This window comes from Eumetopias jubatus, unplaced genomic scaffold (genome assembly GCF_037043125.1).
Source record: "Eumetopias jubatus isolate StellerSeaLion01/CBP00866 unplaced genomic scaffold, mEumJub1_p1.0 scaffold_12, whole genome shotgun sequence".
Classification (NCBI taxonomy): domain Eukaryota; kingdom Metazoa; phylum Chordata; class Mammalia; order Carnivora; family Otariidae; genus Eumetopias; species Eumetopias jubatus.
Genome location: NW_028274818.1, coordinates 79,393,102 through 79,420,032, shown reverse-complemented (window position 1 = coordinate 79,420,032; position 26,931 = coordinate 79,393,102). Strand labels below are relative to the sequence as shown.

At 44.8% G+C, this 26,931-nt stretch overlaps 1 protein-coding gene across 3 annotated transcripts in view; it reads left to right on the top strand.

Moving 5' to 3' along the window:
• CPPED1 (calcineurin like phosphoesterase domain containing 1) overlaps positions 1-26,931 on the top strand; it is a 102,180-nt gene that overhangs the window by 13,880 nt on the left and 61,369 nt on the right. Inside the window, exon 2 of one of the 3 annotated variants that reach the window (XM_028117528.2) lies at positions 9,134-9,347. In XM_028117528.2, the coding sequence (XP_027973329.1) occupies positions 9,194-9,347 (154 nt within the window). In that variant the 5' untranslated portion in view covers positions 9,134-9,193. Of the gene's footprint in view, positions 1-9,128; positions 9,348-26,931 lie in introns of those variants that run through there. The other 2 variants (XM_028117526.1, XM_028117527.2) reach the window with 2 other exon arrangements.

Below are 26,931 nucleotides of genomic sequence, written 5' to 3'. Positions count from 1 at the left end.
CTGGGAGTCAAAATCATCCCTGGTCGAGAGCCCCCAGTCTAATGGGGACAGTCATCAGTACAGCTGGAAAAGTCTTGCACTCCATTTTAGACCCAGGTGCCAGAATGAATGAGGATCCCTCGACATCTCCCTTTATCTCTTCACCAGGTGTTACTGAATGCCTCTGACATGCCAGTGACCCCGTGATACCTGTTGACAACAAACCGGAAAGGGAGCGTGAACTCGGGCCTTTCCTCGTGGAGATTAGAGTGCAGTGACCCTTCAGCAAGGGAGTTTGATGATCAGGACCAGGGTCTTAGGAAGTCACAGCAACAGTGATTGCCTGTGCTGGGTCAGAGTGGGTGGGGAGCCTGGCGTGGAGCTGGCCTGGTGGCCCTGGGGGAAGTGGTGGAGCCCTGACCCAGGTGATAGGGTCACGGAGGGGAAGGAGGTCCTGCGGAGCGCTGGAGATGTGGGTGCGTCCACCTGGCAAGCCAGATGGACCCACTGACACACAGTCCTGTCATCTATAGATGGGGGGACTGGGGACCATGGTGGCAGACTCAGGGCCATCAGGAAAAGAGACCAGTCTTGAAGGAAAGTGTTGTAAGGTGCTGATGGGACAAGCTGGGAGCTTGGACATACCCAGAAAAGCAAACACAGTACTCTCTACTCCCTTTTTTAGTTAATTTTGTGGCTTTCTAGTCAAAGGGAGACATGTTGACCCTCTGGTCCCATTCATGTATGATTTTGAATCAGAGAAGTTAACAGGAGCCCAAACATGGAACTTTTAAATACTGTTACGGTTTGGTGATGTGCTGTTATAATGTTAGGGGCCTGGTTCATTAGACTGCCTGCTCATCAGCCTTCTTAACCAGTGTCTTCCAAAAAGCAGACGAGATTTAGGAAATGAGACTTTGCTTTATAAGAATTAAACTGAGAGCTATTTATCACTGTATTCCACCTTGAACCATTTGATGTTTCCTGTAAAGTAACAGGTTTGGCACATCAGGAGAGCACAAATTGTTAAAGAGTATTAGGTGTTGATTAATGGCATGACTGATTCCTGTAGGCCTTTTCCTAGTTGCATGATGAAAATAGTGACTCATTTGCTTTTGAGGGTGCATTTATTATAATCAGTCATTTATTAACTGGTAATAGCAAAAGGATCAATGAAATTTCTAATTCTTGGTATATGTTAAAAAGTCAGCTTTCATTAAGAGTGGACAAATATGCCTGAAAGGTATAATAAAAATGAGGGAGAGGAAATGTATTGACCGACACAGATTTAAGAAAGCATCTAGTTCCTGATATTAATCTCAAAGAGCAGTTGCAATCTGAATATCTGTCTTTCAGGCAGGATATTGGCACGTAAACAGTCTCATAGGAATGATTAGTGGTAAGGCATTGTGTGAGTTTTTAAAGGTTTTTAAGATTCTTCTCTGCGTACAGTTGCTTTGTACCCAGTAATGCTTAAAGAAGACTCACAGGCCTTTACTGTCTATGGTTTAATACCACCCAAATCCACTGTCTTTTTATTTCTCAGCTTTGAAAGATGGTTTCTATGACAGTCTCTATCATTTAGCTAAAATCTGGAAGAGGCCAAATCCTGATACTCTCTATATAAGGGCTGAATCAGATTTCTATCTGAGGCCAATTTTTCTTTTATAAAAATATTTTTAAATTGATTTAAATTTTTTTAAAGAAATTTTTAAAGATTTTATTTATTTGAGATCGGGAGAGAGAGAGAGAGAGAGAGCACGAGCGAGAGCACAAGAGCAGGGGGTGGGAGAAGCAGACTTCCTGCTGAGAAGGGAGACGTGGGGCTCAGCGGGGCTTAATGCGGGGCTCCATCCCAGGACGCTGGGATCATGACCTGAGCCGAAGGCAGATGCTTAATCGACTGAGCCACCCAGGCGCCCCTGATTTAAATTTTTAAAAGCTAAATTTTAGAATTTGATTCAGGCTATGGTACCATAATAAATTACCATAATTTCATATATATAATAATATAATAAATATATATAAAATGTGCATATTATATATATTATACAAATAATATATTTCTCACTTATCCTGTGGACAGACTGGCAGTCCTAGCTAGATAGATCTTCTCTACAGTCTCCCCTATGTGACCCACCTGCCGTGAAGTCAGGGCTCTGTGGAATAACAGGCCTGGTTCTGCCTCTCAGCCCGTTAGACCTCGAGCAAGGTATTTAACCTTGACCTTGCTGAGTTTCTTCTTCTGCACCTCTAAGCACAATGGAAGAGTTACCATAGATACGGGCTTGTCACTGCACACGTCCACAGGGACCAGGTGGTGAATGGGGCCAGTTGTGGACCATGGTGAATGGGAGACCACATGCCCCCTTCGAGGAGCAGCCACTGCCCAGCCCAGCCAATCAGCATACTCCAATTGGGCCTGGTTTGGCTGGATTTTCCAAGAGAATCTAGAAAACCAGGGATCTATATGAAACTCATGAATTGAAAATGTTGGCAACAAATTCAGAATTTTATAACTATTATGTGGGCCAAACAAAACACACCTGCTAGCCAGACCGCAGCCAGAGACCTGGAGTTTGTAATTTCTGGAGAAGATCACCACTTAGCATCCCATAGAAGATGGATGTTCTGGGCTCTAGCCTATACCCTGAATCAGCCCTGTGCTGTTGGCAGGGACTGTGAGCATCACAGCCTTCTGGGGAAAAGCTCTGGGTCTGCCAGCATTATCTTTGTGTACAATCTTCTTATTTACCAAGATGTTCCATTTGAAGGAAACTTTTTGGAGATAAAAATGTCTTTATGGAGGTGGACAACTTGCAGGCAGCCCAAGGCACATTGCGTCTCCTTTATGGCTCTCTGCCCTCCAGGCCAGCTCAGCAGCACTGAGATTCTGAACAGTAGAAGCCACTGCTCATTAACTGTGTGATCTTGAACTTGAGCATAACTAAGATCCCGAGCCAGGCCTCAGTATCCCCTTTTGGTTAAATAAGGGGGTTAGTAATTCTGTAAATACCTCCCGCACTGAAAATATCCAATGCTGTAGTGGGCAAAGGTTGGCTTCTATAAGGTAAGCCTTCAGCCTCCCTGGGATAGGCTGCAATAAATGGGCTCACTCAGCTCAGTACAGGAGGGTCAGGCGTTAAGTGGTGTGGTTAAGTATGTGAGGCTAGGCCTTGTTTAATAGTACCCTCTGTTTCAGACAGACTCTAAGATGGCCCCAGTGATCGCCAACTACTAGTATTCATGGCGTGTGTGATCTTCTGCTCTTGAGCGTGGGCTGGCCTTAGCAACTTGATGATAATGAATAGAACACAGCAGAGTGATGGGATATCGCTGCCATCACCATGTTACATAAGAGGATAACTTCGGTTTGCTAGCAGACACTCTCCGTTGCTGGCTTTGATGAAGCAAGTTTTCATGTTATGAGCTGCCATGTTGCAGAGGCCCACATGGCAAGGAACTGAGGGTAGCTTCTGGTCCGCAGCCAGCAAGGAACCTATCAACAACCCCGTAAGTGAGCTTGGAAACAGATCCTGCCCCACGTGAGTTTTCATGGGAGACCTCAGTGCTGGCTGACACTTTCATTTCAGCTTGTGAGAGACCATGAGCAGAGAACACGGCTAAGCCATGCCCAGATCCCCAACCCACAGAAACTGAGATAGTAAAATGTGTAGTTTCAAGCTACTACATTTGTGTTCATTTGTTACAATAGCAGTAGATGGCTAATACACCATCTCTGTGAATTTGTTACAAAAATTAACATTGAAAAACATTCAATTCACTGCAGACATCCTTATTTATGGAAGACTTGGGTGTTTTAAATACCTGCATGCTTTATGATGTATTAGTAAGTACCCTATAGACACTACCAAAAGTTTGTGTCAAATGTTTCAAAAGACTGTAGTCTTGTTTTGGTACCATGTAGATCAGAAATGAGGTCTCAATTTAATCAACCTCACTTTATTCTTTAATGCATTCATTCTACAAGTACTTAGTTTATCTCAAAATTTGACCTTGGCCTCATCATAGTCACCAGTTAGGGTCCCTGACTGCATTCTTTTATCAATTTTGGAAATTACCGGGCTGGACACAGATAGGGACCTAAAAATGAACAAGAACATGTGCAAAACAAAAATAAAATGAAACAAACAAAAAACCATCAACAGGAAAATAGGCAAAACAACAAACAATCCTCCAAGCCATTATTTCAATTTAGGGAAACAAAAATCACTTTGCACCTGTTTCTGATCAAACACGTTTAAGCAGTTCCTTGATTAGTTACAGGTCGGTGCTTTTCAAACTTGGATTTGCAAACAGATCACGTGGGGTATCTGTTAAAATGCAGACTGTGCTTCCGTAGGTCTGGGCTGGGCTTGAGATGCTGCCTCTTGAGCAAGCTCGCAGGTGCTGATGCTGGTGCCGGGGCCACACCTTGAGGCCCGAGGTGTAGACCCAGCCCTGCTCCTCGCTCCCAGGGCAGCATGCTTCATTGGTGCCCTCTTGTCATACCTACCGTCTCCCTCAGACTCCACTTCCAGCAGTTTTCCTTTTTGTGGGGTTATCAGGCCCTTACCACTTAACGAAGCAGTCCCATAGTTAAGTTCTTTGACTAGGGGAAAAAAAAAACTTGCTGGATGCCTAAGTGTCTTTCTTTTTTTCAGTAATGAAAAATGCTCTGATTGGGGTGCCTGAGTGGCTTAGTCAGTTAAGTGTCTGCCTTCGGCTCAGGTCATGATCCCAGGGTCCTGGGATTGAGCCGCATAGGGCTCCTTGCTCAGCAGGGAGTCAGCTTCTCCCTCTCCCTCTGCCTGTCCCTCTGCTTGTGCACTTTCTTTCTCTGTGTGTGTCAAATAAATAAATTTTTTTTTTAAATGCTCTGATTGTGTATTGGGTTGCTTCGGGAATGGACCTCAACATTCTGAACTTCTGTGGCTTGAATGGCCGGAACAATGTTTTCAGGGAGTCTAAAGAAAGCAGCTGGACTGTGCCAGGGTCAGACACGTGCTCTGCCCTGCAGGAGATGGCATAGCAAGATGTAGATGTCAGCTAATACCTGTGCCCTGCCCTGGGTGTGACTCTGGACTTTGGCAAAATAGTTTAAGGCAAGTGTTAAGCATTCACTTTTTTTTTTTTTTTTTAAGATTTGATTTGTTTATATGACAGAGAGAGAAACACAGCAAGAGAGGGAACACAAGCAGGGGGAGTGGGAGAGGGAGAAGCAGGCTTCCCCGCGGAGCAGGTAGCCCGATGCGGGCTCGATCCCAGGACCCCGGGATCATGACCTGAGCCGAAGGCAGACGCTTAACGACTGAGCCAACCAGGCACCCCAAGCATTCACTTTCATAATGTTTTGAGGGATGGGGAAGGTATTACAAAAGATTCCTCCCTCTGCAACTAAGCATTATAAGTCTCAAATACCCATAATGCAGCCTTGATTAATATTAAGATGAGACTGAAGACCACAAGCTTCTGTAGTAGAACTTTAAGAGGACCCAGGTGCTTTTGAGAAGGCAGAGTGTCAAGTCAACAAATTGCTCTTATTACATAGATAAGGCAGGTGAGCTGTCATTTATTTCAGGTCAAGTCTATTTATTTTGTACCTTGTCATCATAAAATTGAGATTCTATCCAAGATTTTACTAAGTAAGCAAATAATAATGAAAGATTTATTTTAATACCTCCAAGGACTATTGACTTTTTGAGACGATGACTATTTGTTGTAGGAAACTATATTCGTTAAAATGTTTGCTGTAGAAAACTGTTTATAAATTCTTTCTGTTATAGAAGATTGATTTATGCACCAACCTTGGGGTGACGATCACCTCCCTGATCTGGTTCTGATTAATTAACCCAGTTTAAACAGCTCTGCAAACTGCCTGAGAAACAGGAATGTCGCTAAAAGCATTCGGTGTAAAAAGGTTATTATTCAAGTATAATAAATGAATAATGCTAACAATTAATTTTAAAACACAAATTGGAATCTCGTTTTGTTTTGTTTTTTTATGACACCAGCCTTCAACTCCTGAAGAAGTCTTGGTGACTCTGTATCTTTAATGCTCAGTATCTGTTATTACTTTGTAGCAGAGTACCATGAAACTCGGCAGCTTGAAAGAGCTATCTCACAGTTTCAGTATGGATCTGAGGGCTGCCTGGCAGGATCCTTTGGCTGCAGGGTCTCCCACAGGGTTCAGGCACCATGTCAGCTGGGGCTGTGATCTCATCTGACCGCCCGACTAAGGGAGAGTCCTTTTCCAAGTCTGCTCACGTGGTTGTTGGCAGGATTCCGCTCCTTCTGGGTTGTTGCCTGGAGTGTCTCCGCTCTTCACAGGCTGTTTCCTCTGTTCCTTACCATGTTGGCCTCTCCAGTAGGTGAGTCACAGCATGGCAGCCTTTTACCTCCAGAGGAAGGGCTCTGAGAGAGAGCGAGCAAGATGAAAGTCATGGTCTTTTTCTAGCCTGATCTCTCTTCTCTCTCCTCTCTCTCTTTTTAACCATTTTATTGAGGCATTATTGACATGTAAAAAGCTGTATATATTTAATGTGTACAAGCCCATGAGTTTGGGGATAAGTAAACACCTGTGAAACCATCACTACCATCAAGGTCGTAAACATACGTACCATCTTTTCCGAAAGTTTCCTGCAACCTCTTTGTTATTATTATATTATTATTATTTATGTGTGCGGTAAGAGCAGTTAACATAGATTCTACCTTCTTAGCAAATTTCACATATACAGTACAGTATTGTTAGCTGTGGACGTTATGCTGCAAGTAAGTCTCCAGAACTTCTCTGTCTTGTAGAACTAAAACTTTGTACCCTTTGACCATCACCTCTCCCATTTCCCCCTCCTCACAGCCCCTGGAAACCACCGTTCTACTCTCTGCTTCTATGAGTTTGACTATTTTAGAACCCACATGGAAGTGAGATCAGGTAGTATTTGTCTTTCTGTGGCTGGCTTATATCACTTAGCAGAGTGCCCTCTAGGTCCATCCATGTTATTTCAAATGGCAGGGTTTCCTTCTTTTTAAGACTGAATACTATTACATCGTACATATATACCACATTTACTTTATGCATCCATCGAGGTACAATTAGATTGTTTCCATATCATGGTGTAGCCTAATCCCTGAAGGGACATCCCATCGATGTATTCTGCTTATGAGAACAAAGTCTGTAGGTGCAGGCCACACTCAAGGGGAGGGGATTGCATAAGGACGTGAATATCACAATGCAGGGATCTTTGGGACCTTCTTGGAGTCCTTCTGCCACAGGTAGTAAGGGCTCCATAAATACGAGTTCACATCCATCATCATGCTCGATCCCCGTACTTAGCAACAAGATGCATACTCCAGGGTTTTATGCACTCCTTGTTCAGATTGAGTTCAAGTTGGTTGTGATTTGATTAAGCAGCTAACAGTCTGAGCGGTGGGTCCAGAACTGGTGGATTAACTTGCATATAGAATTTGTTCTATACAGTTATGTGCAGGTAGTTCGCATGCTTGCATTTTTGGCTTCTGAAAAAGGAATTGAGAAGGAAGGGAGGCCTAAAGTCAGAGATCCACTCTAAGATGACAGTAAGCAAGGCACGGTGGGTGGGAGGGTGGCAATGAAACTTAGAAAGGTTAGACTGGCTCCTTGCCGGTTGAGATCTCAGTGTAGATGACATGCTTCAGAAAGAGGCCTTCTCTGTGCATCCAGTTGAAATTAGCCATCAGTTCTGCCTTCCCGCTCCTCGACCTGGTGCCCCGGCACCATTCCCTGCTCATTTCCTTGTTCACAGTCTGTCTCCCCCAGGAGGACTAAGGCCCAGGAGAGCAGGGGCCTCCTCTGTCTAGGTCCAGCCATGTATCATCAGCACCACGTATGGCCAACAGTAGGCTCTCAGTAAATACTTACAGAATCAATGAATGAATTGAGCACACAGATGTGAAATGACTCCAAGGAGCTTTTTGGAAATTGTAATATCTTCATGACTTCCAAAGGAAATGCCACTTATTCAGTTAACATGCAAAATATACTAATTTGTTAAAAAGAAGAAAACAGCCTCACAATTGTGGGGTAGTTTTGTCCCTGCCACTGATGGCTGGTGACCGTTAGGCCAGTCACGTCCCCTCTCTGGGCCTCCGTTTTCTCAGTGGATAAATGCAGGGGCTATAGATTGGGGGTCTCAGGGAGAGGAGGCTCTGTTTTTCAACATTGGTCTACCATATAAGATTTTGTTTGAAGAAAGGATGCTGTCACCAGGGGCGGGGGGGTGAGGTTTGACACCCACAGGGCTTCCATGCCCACCAATGGCCATTCCAGCTCTGCAAAAGCAGTTACTGGTTGCAGTCCTTTTGGCTAACAAGGGTAGAGACCTGTGGCCCGCAGAGCTTAGGTTCAGCAGAACCAATAGGAAGGGCACACCTAATAATTTTGGTGCAAGTGATCTAGTGCCCTTTCCAAGAACAGAAAGAATCCCCTCTCCCTTCCTCCCCCTACCCCCGCTTCCACCCACTCCCTAGCCTCACACCTCGCTTAAGCCCACATCATGCAGCCTTTGAAATGTTAGCATCGAGTTTTTTTTTTCCTCGTTGACTAACTCATTTCAAGATTTCATTTCTGGCACTTGCATTTCCTACCAGATAGCCAGAGCTTCCAAGCTCCAAGTTTTATAATTAAAATTCTGTCACATCCCCCGAAACAGTGCAAATTGTGCCATTAAGCCTGGCATAAAAGATTCGAAAGCATTTCACCTAGTAATTTAAATATAATACTTCTGGCAGCTTTCAATTTCTGGTATTTTTAATTCTAATTTAAAAACTATTATTAAACATTAATATCCTCTATACAGCATTGCTGGTTGCCTCAGCGCTCCATTTTGGCCGGCTAGTTTTAAACAAACAGCTTGGCTGCCTGGCTTTTGTGGCCCACGTGGTCTTTCCTAGCCTTTGGGAATCACCAGGTCCCAGGCATAATTAGTATAAATCAAAATCCTCTAGACTATGACAGGAAAATGGTATGTTTGAACAGCAGCTTATTAAAATGACCTACTTAATTTAAGAAAAATATTGTATCCACTTGCACGATAACCTGGATGCTTTCCCTGACAGATTTTATAATATTTCTTCCCTCTCCTTTTTTTTTTTTCATCTTTTGTTTTTACAAGAAAAGGAAAGGGAATGGAAAGGCCCGTTCTACTTCATCCAAGGCGCAGACCCACAGTTCGGACTAATGAAGGCCTGGTCCACTGGGGACAGTGACAGTGGTGGTGACGAGTGGGGGCAGGAGATCCGTCTAACTGAGCAAGCTGTTGAGGCCATCAACAAGCTGAAGCCCAAACCCAGGTTCTTTGTGCTTTGCGGGGACCTCATCCATGCCATGCCAGGTAAGACTTACGCCGTTGATGTGACCTCTCTCCTCCCAGTCATGACTGCATTTGAACGGGGGAAAAAAAAAAAAGATTTCTCTTAAGAGATGTCTTTGTTCGGTAATGGCCTCTTCCTTCTCTCCATGGCTGTTGGAGTATCCTTGAACGTCAGGAAATTCACCCTCATTTTATATTTAGAATTTGGCGAGATTAATCACAGTAATTAGGCAGAGCTACAGTTCTGTTGATCTGAACTTACTCTGAAAAATGGAACAGACTCCCACATGTCACCTTTATTTCCAGGGGACAAACTTGAACTGCTTCCAGATACCATATCCATAAGTGTAATCTTCTCTTATTTCCTCTCTTCTTACACTTTAATTTCTCCTGTCTTTGTGCTTTTTCATTTGCAAGTGACAGAAATCTAACTTAAACTGAATTTTTGTTTTAAATTAAAGGTGCATGTTCCTTTATGGGACTGTAACATCCAGGGGCAAATCTGGGCTTCAGGTATGGCTGGATCCAGAGGCTCAGAGGTTGTTATCAGGACTTGGGCTCTCACTCAGCCCCGCTTTCCTCTGGGTTGACTCCATTCTTACGCAGGCATTCCCTCTAGGTCGTGGCTTCTGGGAGCTCCAGCTTTACATCCTTCTCACAGAACCCACAACAGAAAGAAAGAGCCTTATTCTTGGTGGTCCATTCAAAGTCCCAGACTGATAGCTGTCCGGCTCACGTGGCGCCTTGAAGCCAGGGTGGGGGTCATCTCTACTGCAGCAATGCGGTCTGAAGAGCAGAATGATTCCCCTCAAGACAAGAGAGAGAGAATGTAAAAATAAGAGATGCCTTCTAGAACTCTCTTGCATTTTTGTTTCCTCCTCTGATACCTTCTCCCCCAGGCAAGAGTAAAGCCCAGTGAGCAAGTATAAGCAGATGGAACTGCGCCTGCCCATCAGAGAGGTAGAGTAGACCGCCATGGCCACCCTTAGTGGAACAGCGGTCTCTGCCTTTGGAGCAACAGTGGGCCTGAAGACCATTGCAGAAAACACCATGGTGGCCATGCATGTTTACTTTGGCTAATACTGTCTTGTAAACCTGGGCTCTAAGTCTTGTGATTTCCAGGGCCTTTAGAAGCTGAGGCACTCTGTGGTAAGCTGGGGTGCATTCATTCTTCCCCCCTCAAGGTTCACTTGTCTGGCAGCCTACCTCTCCAGAAGAATCCCAAAATGAAGATGTGAGAATGGGAAAGGGGCTGCCCAAAATCACTGTCCCCAAGGTCCAGTGAGTATCATGAGCAAGAGGAACCCTCAGGCCTGCCCTCGTTCTCTGTTTATAGGTATTTAACGCAAAGTCATGGATGTGGACATGCCCATGTCATTCATTGGGTCCCACTGGGGAGAACCCAGGGTGGTCATCCCCGGAGAACCTGTCCTGCTGTTGGGCTTGTGCAAAAGCGGCAAGGTGGGGAAGAAGGAAAATAAGGCAGTGGACAGAGACCCAGCTCCACACCCGCCACTGATGTGCTGGGTAAACTTGGACCGACCCCTTTCCTTCTCAGAGCCTCCATTTCCGAACCAAGAGCCCATTGATGCAGTAAGCATTCAAAACCTCGATGGCCTGGGGCTTCACAATGAAGGGTCAGACAACTCCGTCTCTCTGTGCAGGTGGTGGACGTCTCAGCAGCTTGGTACAGAAGCACATTCACAGGATGGTGCTGAGTTTTGTTTTGTAGAGAGGTAAAATCTTAGCTGCTTGTGGACTGGGCCATCCTTGGTGACCCTCGACCGAGGGTTTCCTGGTGCTGATATCGTACATTGCTAAAGTGACCACAGAGTGCCCTAGTTTCTAAAGGAGTTAGAAATCATAGCAGGACTCGGAGTCTTGGTTTACCAGGTAAAGCCAAGGTAATACCATAGTTGGCCAGATTAATACTGCTTCCAAATGGTCTGAATTGCTGTTAGCTAGGTTCTTTGGAATCATTTGGCCCAATATGCACTGTAACATCAGCTAGATCTGTCACTCTGGACCATCCAGTAAGCAAACTTCTGCTTTTATTGGACACTTGAAGGTCAGATTCCAATTTTACAATTTTTATGTCCTGTGGCTTCATTTCTTTGAAAACAGAAATGTAGGGGCACCTGGGTGGCTCAGTCGGTTAAGCATCTGCCTTCGGCTCAGGTCATGATCCCGGGGTCCTGGGATCAAGCCCCTCACCGGGCTCCCTGCTCAGGGGGGAGCCTGCTCTCCCTCTTCCGCTTCCCCTGCTTGTCCACTCTCTCTCTTTCTCTGCCAAATAAATAGATAAAATCTTAAAAAAGAAAAAAGAAAGCAGAAATGTTATAGGACTCACTAAAATTATATAACATGTTTTTGTAGATGTTTACTGACTCATTCTGAATTATGTTAATGTATTCAGTCATATTTCAAAATAAGATTTAAAATGAAAGCTCTCTGTGCGGTCTCATTGCTTCCTGAATAAAATATACTGAGCATAGTAAATTAAAAGATACGGTTTTTATGATCCACTTTTTCCATTGGGCAGAAGACCTTATAAATGTGAACTGGCAATCTTTTGAGCACATAATTTTATATTCAGTGTGACCGGAGCAGAATTCACATCTGTTCTGAAGAGTTGGACTATTTTGTGGGGTTGTAACTGAGCCAGTGGAAGGACTGTAACTATTTTGAATATTGTGGTCTCAGATTAAACAGAATGTTTTAAAGCTAGTTACCATTTTTTAATATGCAATTAGTGGCTTCCTCCTTATTTAGCTCATACACAGGGGCAGACACTAGAAAAGTAATTATTTGCTTAGACTGCTTAGCACATTGTTAATTATCAGATGCATGTATTAATAAGCAAATAAAATCAGAAAGCATACTTTTAATTCTTCCATAAATAATATCCTGGGCCAAGTAGTTTTAAGTTCAAACTAGAGAAAAAAGAACTTTATGAATAATGCTCTTTCTAATGAAAGTCATAATGGCACTTTCCCATTATACATATTCATCACAATATTTGTTCATCTACAAATACTTACTGTGTGCCCACTGAGTGCCAGTTAAAGCCCTAGGTGCTGTGGATATGATGGTTGGAAATGAAAGGGCGGCTCTTCCGTGGAGCTTAGAGCCAGGTAAGGGAAGTGTGAAACCAGGGATGGTGAGGGGCCCTCCTGGTACCACGGCCTTCAGGGAAAGCTCCAGAAATGCAGGACAAAGTCTAGTTAGTTTTGAATCACATGTTTTCATTCTGCAGATGTCTTTTTGGTTACCTTAGTTTTTTTCTTATTTTATAAAGCTTCTCTATGGGATAAGCCACATTATAAATAGCAAGTGGAGATTTGTACAAATATTGAGACCATTGATTTTTCAGTCCTTCAGGCTGAAGCCCAGGGTGACTGTTGGGTCACCCTGACGTGGAGGCATTGACCCACTGGTACTGTCCCCAGGAACCTTCTGAGTTTTCAGCAGGTCACGTGAGGACTTGACAGATAAGAATGTGGTGATGCAGTTCGAGTACAAGAGTTCCTTTCAGGCCATAGCATGGTTCGTTATTAATGTGCATGTCTGGCCCATTGATTAAAAATTGCCACAGCCAAACAAAACAGAGCATGCAGAACACATTCTTCCCTAGAGATAAAGGCTCCTTTGAAGAGCCTTTGTTGACCTCCGCTTGGGCAGCGGTTATGTGATTTCATTGTGGTTCATAATTCAGCTCCAGAAGTCCTCCGTTACGTGAAGCGAGGCAAGCCCGCGTTAGCATTATTCCAGTGGCTGGTGTATGAGTATCCCATGGCTGCTGTAACAAACACTACAAACCTCATGGCTTCAAACAAACACAGATTTACTCTCCTACGGTCCTGGAGGTCAGAAGTCTAGAGTGGGTGTGCAGGCTTGCCCTCTTCCTAGAAGGTCCAGCTTCTAGATGCTGCCCACGTTTCTTGGGCCGTGGCCTCTTCCTCCCATCTTCAAAGCCAACAGCACAGCGTCTTCTCTCTCATCTTTGATTCATCTTCTCTCTCATCTTTGATTCATCTTCTCATATTCTCTCTTGTGAACCTACCCTCCTGCTTCTTTCTTATGAACACCCTTATGATTATTGGTCCACGCAGATAACCCAGGTTAACCTCTCCATCTCAAGATCTTTAACTTTATCACATTTGCAAACTCCCCTTTTACCGTGTAAGATAACACATTCACAGATTTGGGGTGAGGACATCTCTGGGGGCCATTTTCAGCCTACCGTGCAGATGGCATGGGATGCAGTTCAGGGTGTGCATCTGCCTGGTGCTGCTAGCTCACCTACTCACTAGAGTCATGAAAAGAGGGTGTCCTTGTTATTTCCCTTTTAACCGATGGTGGAATCTGGCTCAGAGCAGGTCAGTACTTTTCTGGGGGTCACTCGGCTTGTAAGTGGCGGAGTCAGGAGCTCACTCGGGTCCAGCTGTTTTCAAACCTCACATACTTCACAGTGCAGCCTCCCTACTCAAAGGGTGGGCCCCCGAGCAGCCATCAAGAGCCCGTTCCACATGTAGAATTTCCGCCGCACCCAGATCTGATGAGACGGAATCAGCATTTTTATGAGATCCCCAGGTGAACTTATGGACAATCAAGTTTGAGAAGCACTTGCTAGACAAAAATGTACCAGGCTCTGTGTTTTTTGTATTAGGTACAATTTTTGTGTGTGCACTAGTAGTTTGTGGACATTCCCTTCAACTGTTAACGATAATGGTGCTTAACAAGGGAACTGTTATTACTTTAGATTTACCATGCTCAGCTCTCGAAGGGAAATGTTTTAAGTTTGTGGCTTTTATTTTGCTTTCTCTTTTTTTTTTTAAATTCATTTGAGAGAGAGAGAGAAGAGAATTTGAGAGAGAGGGGGCACCAGCAGGGAGGAGAGGCAGAGGGAGAAGCAGTCTCCTGGCCAAGCTGGGAGCCCAGCTCGGGGCTCAATCCCAGGGCCTAGAGATTATGACCCGAGCCGAAGGTAGACACTTAACCATCTGAGCCATCTAGGTGCCCCTTATTTTGCTTTCTAAACAATAGTTGGAACAACTAAAGTGGAGTGACCTCTGCCGTGCACAGTCAAAACAGAAGTTGTCCAGAATCTTCAGGAAAACGATCCCACATGCATGCTTTTATGTGGAATGGTCAGGAGAGCTAGAACTGGTTCTTTGATCTGGGTCATGTCCATGTGCATAATCCCTTATCTGCTATTCCAAAATCCAGAAAGTTCTGAAAGCCAAGAGTTTTTCTCAAGTTTGAACACTAACTCAGTTGGCAGCAAAACTGACCTAAACTGACATGAGGCTATTTATAGTCTCCTTTTATTCCTACTTAGTGAGAATATTCATCTGTTTTGCAAGTGAAATACTATGGTGTTCCATATGGGTTGTTGCCTGAGACCTAGCTCTGGGTGTCATTTAATATGTGCCCCGTGCCCAATACTGCTGTTTTTAAGTTTGAAAAACTCCCAGTTTGAAAGCGGGCCTGGCCCCTCATTGGGATAAGAATATACAGATCTGCAGTATTGGTAATTTTGGATTTATGGATGACGAAGCCCTTTATCACTAGAGGCAGAAGGCTTTTTCCTTCCTCTGGTGTAACTTTCTCCCGAGGTAACATATGCACACCATTGCACAGGAACCACATTTTAGTTTCAAAGTTAAAATGATCCCAGGCATCTTGTATTTGAATTTGGGGCACCATTCTTTTTGGGACCAAAAGGACTGAATATGAAAATGGACTTGAATTCAGAAATGACTCCGACAAGCCGAAGGAGAGGATGTATGCACCAAGGTGATGTTTGCTATAGATAAGTGCGGAATAATCCACTTAGGTGGAAAAGTCTTAAACTTCAGGCAGAAAGGGGCTGGATGGCTGCAGATAATGGCTGTCAAGGGCTGGAAAGTAAAGCAGCAGCATGGTGGTTAGGAATTGGGAGATGCTGTGGGAACTTAAAGTAGAATTACTAGTAAATGGGGATTGTGGCTTTTTGAAAAGATCCGATGAAATCAGAAGAATCCTATTTCATGTAGTTTGGTAGCCCTTTGCCTTAAATTAGATGTGAATGGCTGGGCCAAGGTCCAGATAGGAGTAGCCATGGCCAAATGACCATCAAGACACCTTCCCCACTTGGAGATTTCTCATTCTAGGATGAATGGATAGAATTGGGAAATGAAGCCATATCGAGCAAAGATGGGGTGCTTTAGTGCGCTGGGCTTCAGGCAAAGAATAAGCCATTTGTCCGTCCAGCGTTCACATAATCCGGGAGGGCTGGTGTTCATTTTCCCGCGGCTGGGTAGGCACAAAACACATGACCATAATTCTGGTACGAGACAGACTACGAGAAGCAAAGCCTCAGAGGCACTGAATAACAAAGCCAGGATTAAGGCTCTGGCCAAGAAAGACCTTATCTCATCCCTGCAACCTCTACAAGTTCACCTTCCTCTGAGCTTAATTCAAGTTCCTACAGGGCGGTGGGGGGTGGGCTTGTATTGGCCTGTCTTTTCATCCAGTGCCAGACACTCTTGGTCAGGGGAAAGGTGTTCCCTGAATGCAGGTCAGATGAATCACTCTGTGTTTCCCATGATGCGTAGCAAGTGGCCAGCACACGGGAGGCACCAGCACACATTTCTGGATTAAATGAACAATCGGTTCATTTATTTACCAGAGCTCTACTGAGTGCTTACTTTGTGCCGGGCCTTGTTCTGGGTGCTTGCGCTATATCAGTGAATAAAACAGACAAAAGTCCTTGCTTGACCTAGAAAAAAGAAACATGGACACGTGACATTCTTTGTGTGTGTGTGTGTGTGTGTGTGTGTGTGTGTCATTCTGATCTTTTGTAGTAGTCAAACCTCGTGGTAGATAGGGATTGATTTTATTATTTTATTAGATTTTTAAATTACATATATAATATGTCAATATTTCCCTTTGTAAAGATTTAGAATCTACATCTAGAATAAACTGTGTGACCTCACCCAAGTCCTTCCCTTGGGGTCACCCCATATGTGAGCATCCATGTCTTATATAAATGTCATTATCCTATGCGCGTTGCTCTGTGACTTACTTTTTCCTTCCATGTACCTGGAAAATCCTTATATGTTGATACACAGAGGTTTATGTCAGGCTTTTAATGAGTGCATTGCATTCCATGGATTAGATCTCGTAATCCTCTCCCCTGGCCATACCGATAATCTCATCTTGGAGCTAATCTAAACAATGCTTCTATCAGACATTCTTGTGTACACGGGTCAGTTTTTCTTGAAGTCGGATGGGTTGGCTGGGTTTGGGATCTGCTCTAATCAGTTTGTTGTGTGATTCCCCGGAGGACATCTCTTGGGGATTGACCCACACTTCCATATTCCCTCTTTGGTGCCACCAGCGTCTCAGTCCCTGTCATACAAGTGATAAGTGTCTGCACTGCCCACCACACCGTAGCTACTCAGAAAGTTTCCACTGAACAGAAACCCTGTTGTCCCTATCACAGTAGGATTTGTTGCTGTTGGTTTTGTTTTTTTTTTAAAGCTCAGTTAACGTATGTTCATTTCCTCACCTGTGTGATTCATTAGTCTTGAGTTTCTTATTTTAAGTGCTTACTCCAGCTCCAAGAAATGCCAAGATTTGAAGACATTTTCCCATACAGCTTAACATACAGAAACATAAAAAGGGGTGACATGAGTGCTGGGAAGTGACGTGCCTGGGTTCAGCTATCACCAGGCCCTGGGATGGGCGGGGCTGTCAGCCTCAGCCCTTCCAGGGGGTTGTGTGTGGCTGAATGCTGAGCAGTGGTAACCTGCAGCAATCAGCCAGCCCTGTGGCTCTTTAGATCCTTCACATCCATTAGAAGCCTGTTAAAGCTTCCAGGCAATCAGCGACAGTACCTTCCTTCTGCCGAGGCTGATTGAAAGTGGTTTGAACTAATTTACCTAATATTACTAATTGGGGAGCTTGGAGCATTACTTGAAAAGTTGTTTCTGATTAGCTGTGTGATCAGAAGCAGCATTGTTGGCAGCCGTGATCATGCCCCCCGGCCCCAGCCCCCCAGCCCCCTAGCACTTGGCCACATGGTGTCTTGGCAGAGGGGCTGTGCTCGCTGCTGGCTGTGCCAGCTCTTTGTCCCCAGTCGGGGCACCTTAACCTGTCTTGTGCCTCGGACCCCTTTGGCAGGTTGGCAAACCACCTCTGGACCACCTCTCAGAATAATGTTTTTTTTCAAATGCAGAAAATAAAATGCATAGGATTTCAAAGGAAACCAAGCATACTGAAATACACTTCTCAAAATATTTTTAAATTATTTGATAGAGTAAAGTACATACTTCTTTGTTGATCTGTTATACAACACAGTCTAACAGCAGGGCTAATCACTACCGTCATTTCAAAGTGGTGCTGAGCTTCCACAGTATCGGGAGGGATCTACAACAACTCTAATGGGATATGAAAAGTCCTTGTGGTTTCTGTTGGTGACACAGTCACAGGAGCCTTAATAATACCTCTGTGATTTTCCACTTAATAGTAGGAGGAAATGCTAAATAAAAGAGGTGACTGAAATTGTAGTGTTTCCCCATGTAGGTTCCCAGGTCCCCGTGGACCCCAGATGAAGAAGCTGTCTCCGTGCGCACGTACGGACGATACACTCTTGTTTGCCCTCTGGAGCTGCCCTGTCCACACAAAACATGTGGATATTATAATTGACCAAAGTATAAATTCTACCTTTAGTTAGAGGCTAAAAAGTCTGCTTAATTGTGACTAGGAAAATGTGGGTGTTTGATTATTTAGTGAAAAGAAATGGCTGGAGCTGAATAGCAGGAGGTAGCGAACAATTGCCTTTTGATTAAGGAAAACAACAAAAACCCTTCTGTATTCTTTCTCTCTGGCTTCCAGTGTTTGGATCAAAAACTGAAAATTGAGAGCCTTGTATTGGTTCATTTATTCCATGAAGCGTTTGAGAAGGCTGAAAATAAACAGAAGCACACAATAAAAAAATAAAAGTAAGGAATGACCAGTCAGGGCCAAAGAAAATACAAGTTCATTTATGAAGTCAAGATCTGAGGGAGGGGCTGAAACAAATCGGCAGGTCTAAGGGCCACTGTGGTTGATAAGATGGTAGATTAGCCAGAGAGAAAAAAAATGACAGTTGTCAAAGAAACAAAATCAAAGCCATCTCTAAGAGGGGCACAGCTTTTTCTAGAATGTCTTAGATTTGAAAGAAAATTTTTATGAGTATTTCTTTCTGGGGCACTAAGTAATATAAGGTCCGACAGGGGGATGTCTGGAGTCCGGTTTCTTGCCCTGAGTGTGAAGCCCGTGAATAGGCTTCGTCCAGCCAGTGAGTCCCGTCAAACTAGGCAAGAGCCAATGTACTTGCAGAGATGCCTTGGGGAGTGGAGTGGGGCGAAGGTCTGTAGCTTTCATCAGATCCTTCAAAGGCTCCATGACTCAAAAGAAGGATAAAGAACCTAGGAGCTGAGTGCTCCTGCCCTCGACTTCCATCTGAGGACATGTTCCCTCGTGGTCAGCTGAGATCAGGCCAAGAACCTGTGGCAGTCTGCTCTGGAGCCCTCTTCCACCCTCTGCCTCACGCTAGGGCTTTCCGGGGTTGGCAGAGGGATGATGCAGAAACATGCAGAGTTCCCAGGCAAAGTGATATTGTAGAGACCAAACCAGTGTCTTTCTAGCTTGTGCCTAGCTGATTGGAACATTTATATCTTTCCTTTTATTGTTTTTTGCTCTATAATCACTCATTTCCTGGAATTGGGACATTTCACCTCTTTGGGCCTATTTTCTGCAACTAAATGAAATACTAAAAAGGAACATGATCCCAAAGGAGTTCAGTTATCAGGTAATTGGTCAAGTGATTAGAATGTGAAATGAAAAAAATAATGAGAGACTGGAAACATGGCACATTTAAGTGCCAGAACCGCTGAGGGGCACCTGTTTTGTAACCTGCAGAATTTAGAAACTCACCTGCATGTTTGGAATTCTAGATTGTTGAATATTTATATTCAGCAGTAGTTCCTGAATAGTTTATTGGAAAACCATGGTAAGTTCTTTTCAATATACATTATTTGGGTTGTATAAAAAATTTACTATTCCTGCCTTCCTTTATGTATTATTTGGGTGAAATACTGCTGCCATAATCCATAAATACTCTGTGAAGAAATTTTGTATTGATCTGTAAGGTAGCAACTTCAGAAATTTCACTCGGATAATATACCTTCCTTCATCTTTTTTTTTTTTCACAAACACATTAAGGCATATTCCATATCATACCAAAGCAACCAATTATGTCAGACGTTTTATTGATTGTATCCTAAGTTGCCTTATAGTACATATTCAACAGTGAGTTGCAGTAAATGTCTGGGAGCAGCCAGTGTAATAAGCTGTAGCTGTTAGATGCAAAATTAAATGAATTTTGTCTAATAACATATATATAATTTAAAAAGCGGTAGAACCTGATTAAGCTTGATCTGTTGGCAGTGTGTCACTAGATCACTACATGAGTAATGCCTAGGCTTGCAAAGTTTTAGATCAATGAATATACATACCTCAATTAATTAGGAGAAGATAATGGAAAGGATTCAAGATGGAAAGGGTTATGGCTCTATAAATTCTCTGGCACTAGATGAAACTAAATGTTTTTAATTAAAGAAATAAATCATTTTCTTAAGTCGCACTCAGGACTGCCTGTGCCATGGAGTCCCCAGTCCTGGTACGTCCCAGAGCAGCGTCCTCCTGTTCCGCCGGTCGGCTCCGGCTCCGTTGGTTGTTGAAGTCAGGTCATTCGACTGTAGTTCATTTACTCACTCGTCCGACCCATCACAGCAGAGAGGTATGGAGGGCCTGCGTATGTGTGCGGTGCAGCTTAGCAAGGACCAGGCCCAGTGCCTGGCCTCAGGAGGTATCCAGGCTGGTCAAGGAGAGAGGCCACAGAAAAGGACAAATCTGGTGACCGTAGAGAGAGAGGCTGTTCTGTGAGGGAGGGCGGTGCGCACCCCTGGTCTGACATGCTGGGTCAGAGCAGCTTGCATGAAGCTGGAGTGGTCCTGGGTGACGCCACGTGCATGGCTTCCAACATCAGATCAAATCCAACAGTGCCAGAAGGTATACAGGAAAACGTCTGCCTTCCTGCTACCACTCATGTACTTCTCTTCGGAGAAAACCAGTCAGTAGTTCTTCATGAAAAATGATAGAACGTCGTCAAGCTTATGTACGCATGCATGTGTAGCGGTTTGTAAAAAAGCAGAATGAGAGCCAAAAAGAGCATTTGTTTGTGTCATTTCTGTCGTTTTCCATAGCAGCATGTACAGGTGCCCGAGTTACCAGAGTGCACGTCGTCTGTCATCTGTCCCCAGCTGGTGGACATTTTGTTGTGTCCCCGTTGTGTCACGGCCAGGACCTAGGGCCCCTGCTGGAACCCGCACCTATGTGCATGTGTGCCACCATTAGGAATGGCTGTGAGGTCAGCTTGCTGAAACGCAAGTCCGGGATCCCTTGTCTACCGGCCCGATAGCCTCGGGCGACTTACCTCTCTGCGTGGCCCAGTTTCCTTATCTGTAAAGTGCAGATAATCATGGCACTTCTCATCAAACTTTAAAAAGTGCTTAGAATCCTGTATGGAATTTAATACTGTACAATAACCACAATTACTTCTACTAGTTGGGTTTTTGAAATGAGAGCTTTTTATTGATATATAATTCCCATTCCATATAACTCACCCGTTTAAAGTGGACAGTTCGGTGGTTTCATTATATTCACAGAGTTGTGCAGCCATCACCCCATCTATTTCAGACCATTTCTGTCACCCCCCAAAGAAGCTGTGCACCCATTAGCAGTCATTTCCTGTTTCCCTCCAACCCCTCCTCACCCCCAGCCCTATGCAACCACCAGCACACTTTGTGGGTTGGTCTATTCTGGACGTTTCCTATGAATGGCGGTTTTCACTGAGTGTCGTGCTTTCAAGGTTCCTCCCCTGCCTAAACTAAATACCAAGTTCACTAAGCAGTTGTCGGCGCTCCGCTCCTGTTCACATCCAGATAATATTCCACGGTGTGGATCTACCACAGTTTACTTATCCACCTTTTGTTCGTCTGTGAGATAAACTCCTAGAAGTAGATTGTTGAATCAAATGGTAATACTAAGAAAAGCAGAAATTGGGCCTTTGTCCTAATATATGGTATAACTAGTCCATTTTGGTATTTTTTATCCTCTTACTAAATAACATCCCTAGTGGCCCGAAAGATCAAGTTTATTGTCTTCTGTGTCTGAGCCCCACCCCACCCCCCCAAAAAGTAAAAATAAAAGAGAGGGTGTTTGTAATGTGGAAATGAAAGTCCAGGGCACTCAACACAATGGAGGGGGTGGAGAGTGGCCCAGCTCTCTGACTCAGGTCAAGCCAGTTTGCCATCTCCAGTAGATGAGAATCAATCTATTTATCATAAGACTCTTAACTCTTCTCCACAGTTTTCATTAAGGAATTTTTTTTTAAAGATTTTATTTATTTATTTGACAGAGAGAGAGCAGGGAGAGTGTCAGGCAGAGGGAGAGGGAGAAGCAGGCTCCCCGCAGAGCAAAGGAAGCCCGACGTGGGACTTGATTCCAGGACCCTGGGATCATGACCTGAGCTGAAGGCAGTCGCTTAACCAACTGAGCCACCCAGGCGCCCTCATTAAGAAATTTTTTGTCTGGAAATGAAACCCCAACTTTTAGAAACTAAATACCAAGTTCACTAAGTTGAGTTGAGTTCCTGGTATCTGTAGCTTTCTTTCTTTCTTTTTATTTTTTTTAAGTAATCGCTTCAAAAACGGTCTTTCCTGACTCATTCCATATCGTTAGGTAAACCAAAGTGGCCACAGAAATTGGGAAGAGCTTCTTACCCTAAATAGTCGTTACTTATGGTAGTGGGGAGCCACCACGGTAGCTGTTAACACAGCTGAGATCATGGTGTTCTTATCCCTTCTTCCAGATGAGCCAGCTGTCAGGTCTGAGAGCTTTCCCAGCACCGCCCAGCCAGTATGGGATGCTGTGGCTGAGCCCAGCTCTCAAACTCAGAGGGCAGGCTCCTTTTACTGGACCCTCGCAGGGCACAGACGTCCTAGAGTCAGGCCTTCTATCTGGCACCCTCCGATGGGCCAAGGCTGCATGAAAACTCAGGGAAAAGGGTGAAGGCGGGTGGGGGACAATTGTGCCTGACTTGAGTTTGATGATGACAGCCACCCCTAGGGGCTCTTTTGGATCTAAAGCTGCAAAATACAAAAAGAATCTGTCTCTGTGTCCATGTAAGGGCTTGGCCATGCCAGTGTGTGCAGGCAGAAACAGGTGTGGTCTAGTTCCAGTTTAGGCCAGCCTGCCAGCCCTGGGCCACATCAACATTATCAGCTTTAGGTTAATAGGATGATATTGTCTTGGGAGTTGCTTTTCTTTGTTTAATAGACCAGGGCAGCGGTACTCAAAGATGTCACATTTTAAAATTTCGCTTATCGGTAAATTAAAAATGGTCCCCAGAGTCCATAACCCAGGGACCTCAAAAACCCTTGGCACATGCTGTGGGAGATTTGCAGCAATTCTGAAGAAAAGACAGCTTCCTTATTCCCAGTGACAGGGCCTGCTGACTGCCTGCCCCAGGACCACTGGGCACCCAGCAGCAGAAAAAAATTGACAATATCATTATAGCAGCCCCTAGGCTCACCAAAGATGAGTGCGACCATCCTCAAAATCTTAGCAGCATCACCATGTTAAACTCTCTGTTCTGAGACATGTAAAGGTTTTTTTTATCTGTGGAGGGCAAACTTAACAATCGGTTATTTGGAAAAGACAGAACCAGATGCTTTCAGTGGATGTTTATGCTTGGTCTCCCAGTACCTTTGAGGGAGGCAGAAACCACCTGCTGTGATTGAAGCCAGATGCCCAGAAGCCCTGATGCTTTTTCCTGCTTCCCTTGCAGCTAAGACTCAGGCATGTGACCGGGTTTCAACCACTCAGACTCACCTGAAGTGGATTTTGAATCTTCAGCTGTAGACACAAAAGAGGCAGGATCTGACCTGGTGAGGGGTTGGCAGCTACACCCACTTTCCAGGGGCAACGGTGGGCAGGGTCCTAATGTTATTAGCATCCCGCATGGCCATTGGCACTGTCACCAGGCAGGCCAGGGTTGGGGGGGTTGCACACAGTGTTTCTCCCTGGAAGCATTTTTGCGTGTGATTTTAGGTGCTGCTTCTCCCCTCTTTAGCCTTGAAACCTGGTTCTCCAGCTTTCTTTGATTTGCAGCTATCTGACACCCTTTAGTCAGTTGCTTCTCTGCTTAAACTAGCCAGAATTACTTGTTTGTAACAAAGAGCCTGACCAATGGAAGCTTACACATCACTTCTGTGCTTCCCTATTACTTACCCACCCCCAGGCCAGATTTCACTCTGTGCTTCTCCCTGGGTATCTGCCTGGTTGTTCCACTCACTTTCATCATGGGAAAACCAAACTCGCTCTTCTTAGAACTTCCTTTCCATTTGGTAGTATCTCATTGTTCCTTCAGTCATAAGGATGTGAACTTTTTGGATTCATTCTTGAACCATCTTTCCTCCACACCCAACCCCCTACGCAGTGTGGCTCATTCTCCCTATAGCCTTGACTCACCTCTGTTGTATTAGCCCCGAATGCCCAGGCCAGGACTTTTGCAGCTGCCTGATTGAACTCTCTACCAACAGTGTGGCCCCTCATCAAATTGTCCCTTCCACTGGCCACCTGGCCTACCTCCACCATGTCATGTGCTCAGGCCATCACCCGTGTGGTGTACTTATTACAAATGGCCTCCATTCTGCACCCTTCCGTGCACCCCATCCTGCAGTGTGACTTTGCGACTCTTCCCATTGGGCGATGGAGTGTGTTTCTTGTGTTCCTTTCACCTCTGGTTGCAGCAGGGCAGTCGGATGCAGTGATGAAGCACAGGCCACAGCATCCATCTTCCCTGCCTGGGTACCAGCCCCAGCTGCGTCCTGTTATGGCCACGTGACCTTGGGCCTCCTCCTCTGGAAAACGAAGCTAATAATGGTACCTACTTTCAGAGGCTTGCTGTGGAGAAGAGGCAAGATAAAGAACCTGGCATGAAATACGCACTGAATAAATGGTGGCTGAAGCGTCGTCCTCCACCATCCTCTCCCATCTTGCCGTTGTCATTGTCCTTGCCCGCAGCAGGAGCAGCAGGTCTTCCTGTGCAGTTCTGCTCCAGTTCCGATCTTCTGGAAGACTTCTCCAGAAGTACCAGTTTCTAGTGATTCCTTCTACTTCTAAACCCCGTAGTCTGTTTCATTAATGCTGTGCCAAGATCAGCCTGTCATCTGCTGCGTTTGTCCAGCGCACATGGTCTAGTTAAGAGTCTGGATTTTGGAGTCAGAGGACGTGACTAATTAACCCGGTGACTTTGGTCTAGTTACTTACCCTCTGTAAGCCTCAGACTCTGGACAACTGTGGAAAATAGTAAGAATGGAAAGCAGTAGGTGTATCAGGACTGGCTGAGGTAATGACTGGGGAACATTTCGCACAATCTCTGGCACCTGATGAGCACTCAGTAAGTGTCCCACCTGCTACGGTGTGGCTGCTTGTATTGCATCCCAGCCCCTACCACGGTATTGGACACTAGTAGGTGTTCAAAGCATATATGCTCTTTGGAGACAGAAAGACCTGAGTTTAGAACGGAGTCCTTTAGGAGCTGTTCCTAGACCTTGCTGAGCATCTGCTTCCTTATCTGGAAGCCAAGGGTTGTGACATCTATGTTCTTGGGTTGTCTGGAGGATTAAACGAGATCATAAATTACAGGGCCTGTGACGGACCTTGGTGGTAGCAGGGATGGAGTGATGTCCTTGCTGGTTTTCCTTTATCCTCACTTGACACCATTCTGGACCGAAGTGACGAGATCCTCCTCTGCCTTTCGTTGCCATATATTTTGCTCTGTTTTAGAGCACCCCTAGCTTTCTACCAAATTTATTTGGAAACATGGTGTTTTCAGCCAAATGCTCTGACACACCTCCGTTTCCTGTAAATAATTACACAATGTTTTAATCTGGTATCATTTTAGAGCATTCTGGGAAGACCTTTTATCCTTTCTTAAAAGGTTGCCATTAGGCTTGGGTTTGGTAGATCATCTGGAAGGAAGGAAGCCCGTCATGGATGCAAACTGTTATGTACTCATGGTAGCTCTGCTTCTAAGACCCCCATGTGGATTAGCAATGCCTAGGGTCTGAGGTCTTGTCTATAAAATACCAAATGCTCCAAGGGAAACTAGTCCAAGGCATTCAGTTTTGTGGATTTTACTTGCAAGTGTTTAGGCCCTTCTGTACGGTTCGGGTATGCACTCCCTTCAGACAGACTGCGTTGCATGGGACCCTTCGCATCTGCTAATGTTTGTAGCTAGACTTTGGAGTTCCGTGTTACTCTAGATTAGGGCGGCCACCCAACCTGCTTTGCCAGGGACTGTCCTGGTTACAGCACTAACACGTCTCACGTCCTAGGAAGCCCCTTAGTTCTGGGCAAACCGAGATGGTTGGTCACCCTCAACGTGCTATCGTACAGTCTTCCTATACCCAGATTGTCGTTTGTGAAGATAAACACTTTTCAGGGCATTGTAACTAAAAATTATAGAAGTGAAACATGGAAAATTGTTGATACATGCATTTCATATAAATGCTCACCACTCTATAGGAAGAAACAACCCATCGGGAATATATTTTAGGAGAGCGTTACGGTCAAGGTCTACAACTTTGGTCTTAGGGGTTAAAATTGCACCCTAAACTTGGCTAAGCGCCCTTTAATTGCTTACTTTTGTCTGATTTATTATTTTGCTGCCTGGCTTTCCTGGTATCACTCAGGAGAATCACTGTTGCTAAATACATACGTCTCTGTGGCTCCTTCCTGTGGAGCAGCTTGCAGATGACCCCACTCTGTCACAGATCACCCCTCTTGTGGTCTCTGCCCTTGTGACTTCCCATCCGGGGGCTCCTGTTTAAAACCACAGCCGTCTGTGTCTGCGGATTGTCAGGATGGACAACATGCTCTCCCAGTCCTGTGGATGTAGCATCGTACCTATTTCAGAGGCTCTGCAGCTGAACCAACTTCTGCTTCTTTGAGGCACCCTGCAGAACCTGCAATGAAGTTTAAATATGTCACTTAACTTGGATTTTATGTCACACTACCCCAACATATCTACCAAATTTGCTGAATGACACATTCTAGCTATTTTCATATGACGAGGCAACAGAGAATGAATTAATATCATTATATGGATATGAGCCTTCTCAAACGTATTGATGTCTATTATAAGAGTGATCTAACATCCGAGCTAGTAGATACATAAAGAGATAGATTGAAATGCTTGCAAAAGGGTCACCCTGAGAGAATTTCAGTGGTTAACCCACAAGGGTCACTGTGACAGTCCTAGAAATGATGCAGTTCCTTTGCCCCGAGACACTCCTCAGAGACCTTTGACCCCATTGTTTGCTCCCTCGCACCCAAGAGAGAGAACACTGTCACTTGCCCTGCAGCTTCCTGGGCACAGGACTTTCATCGTGAGTCTTACCCTCCCCCCCCCGCCACCCTTCCTGCTGTATGTTAACATTTTCTC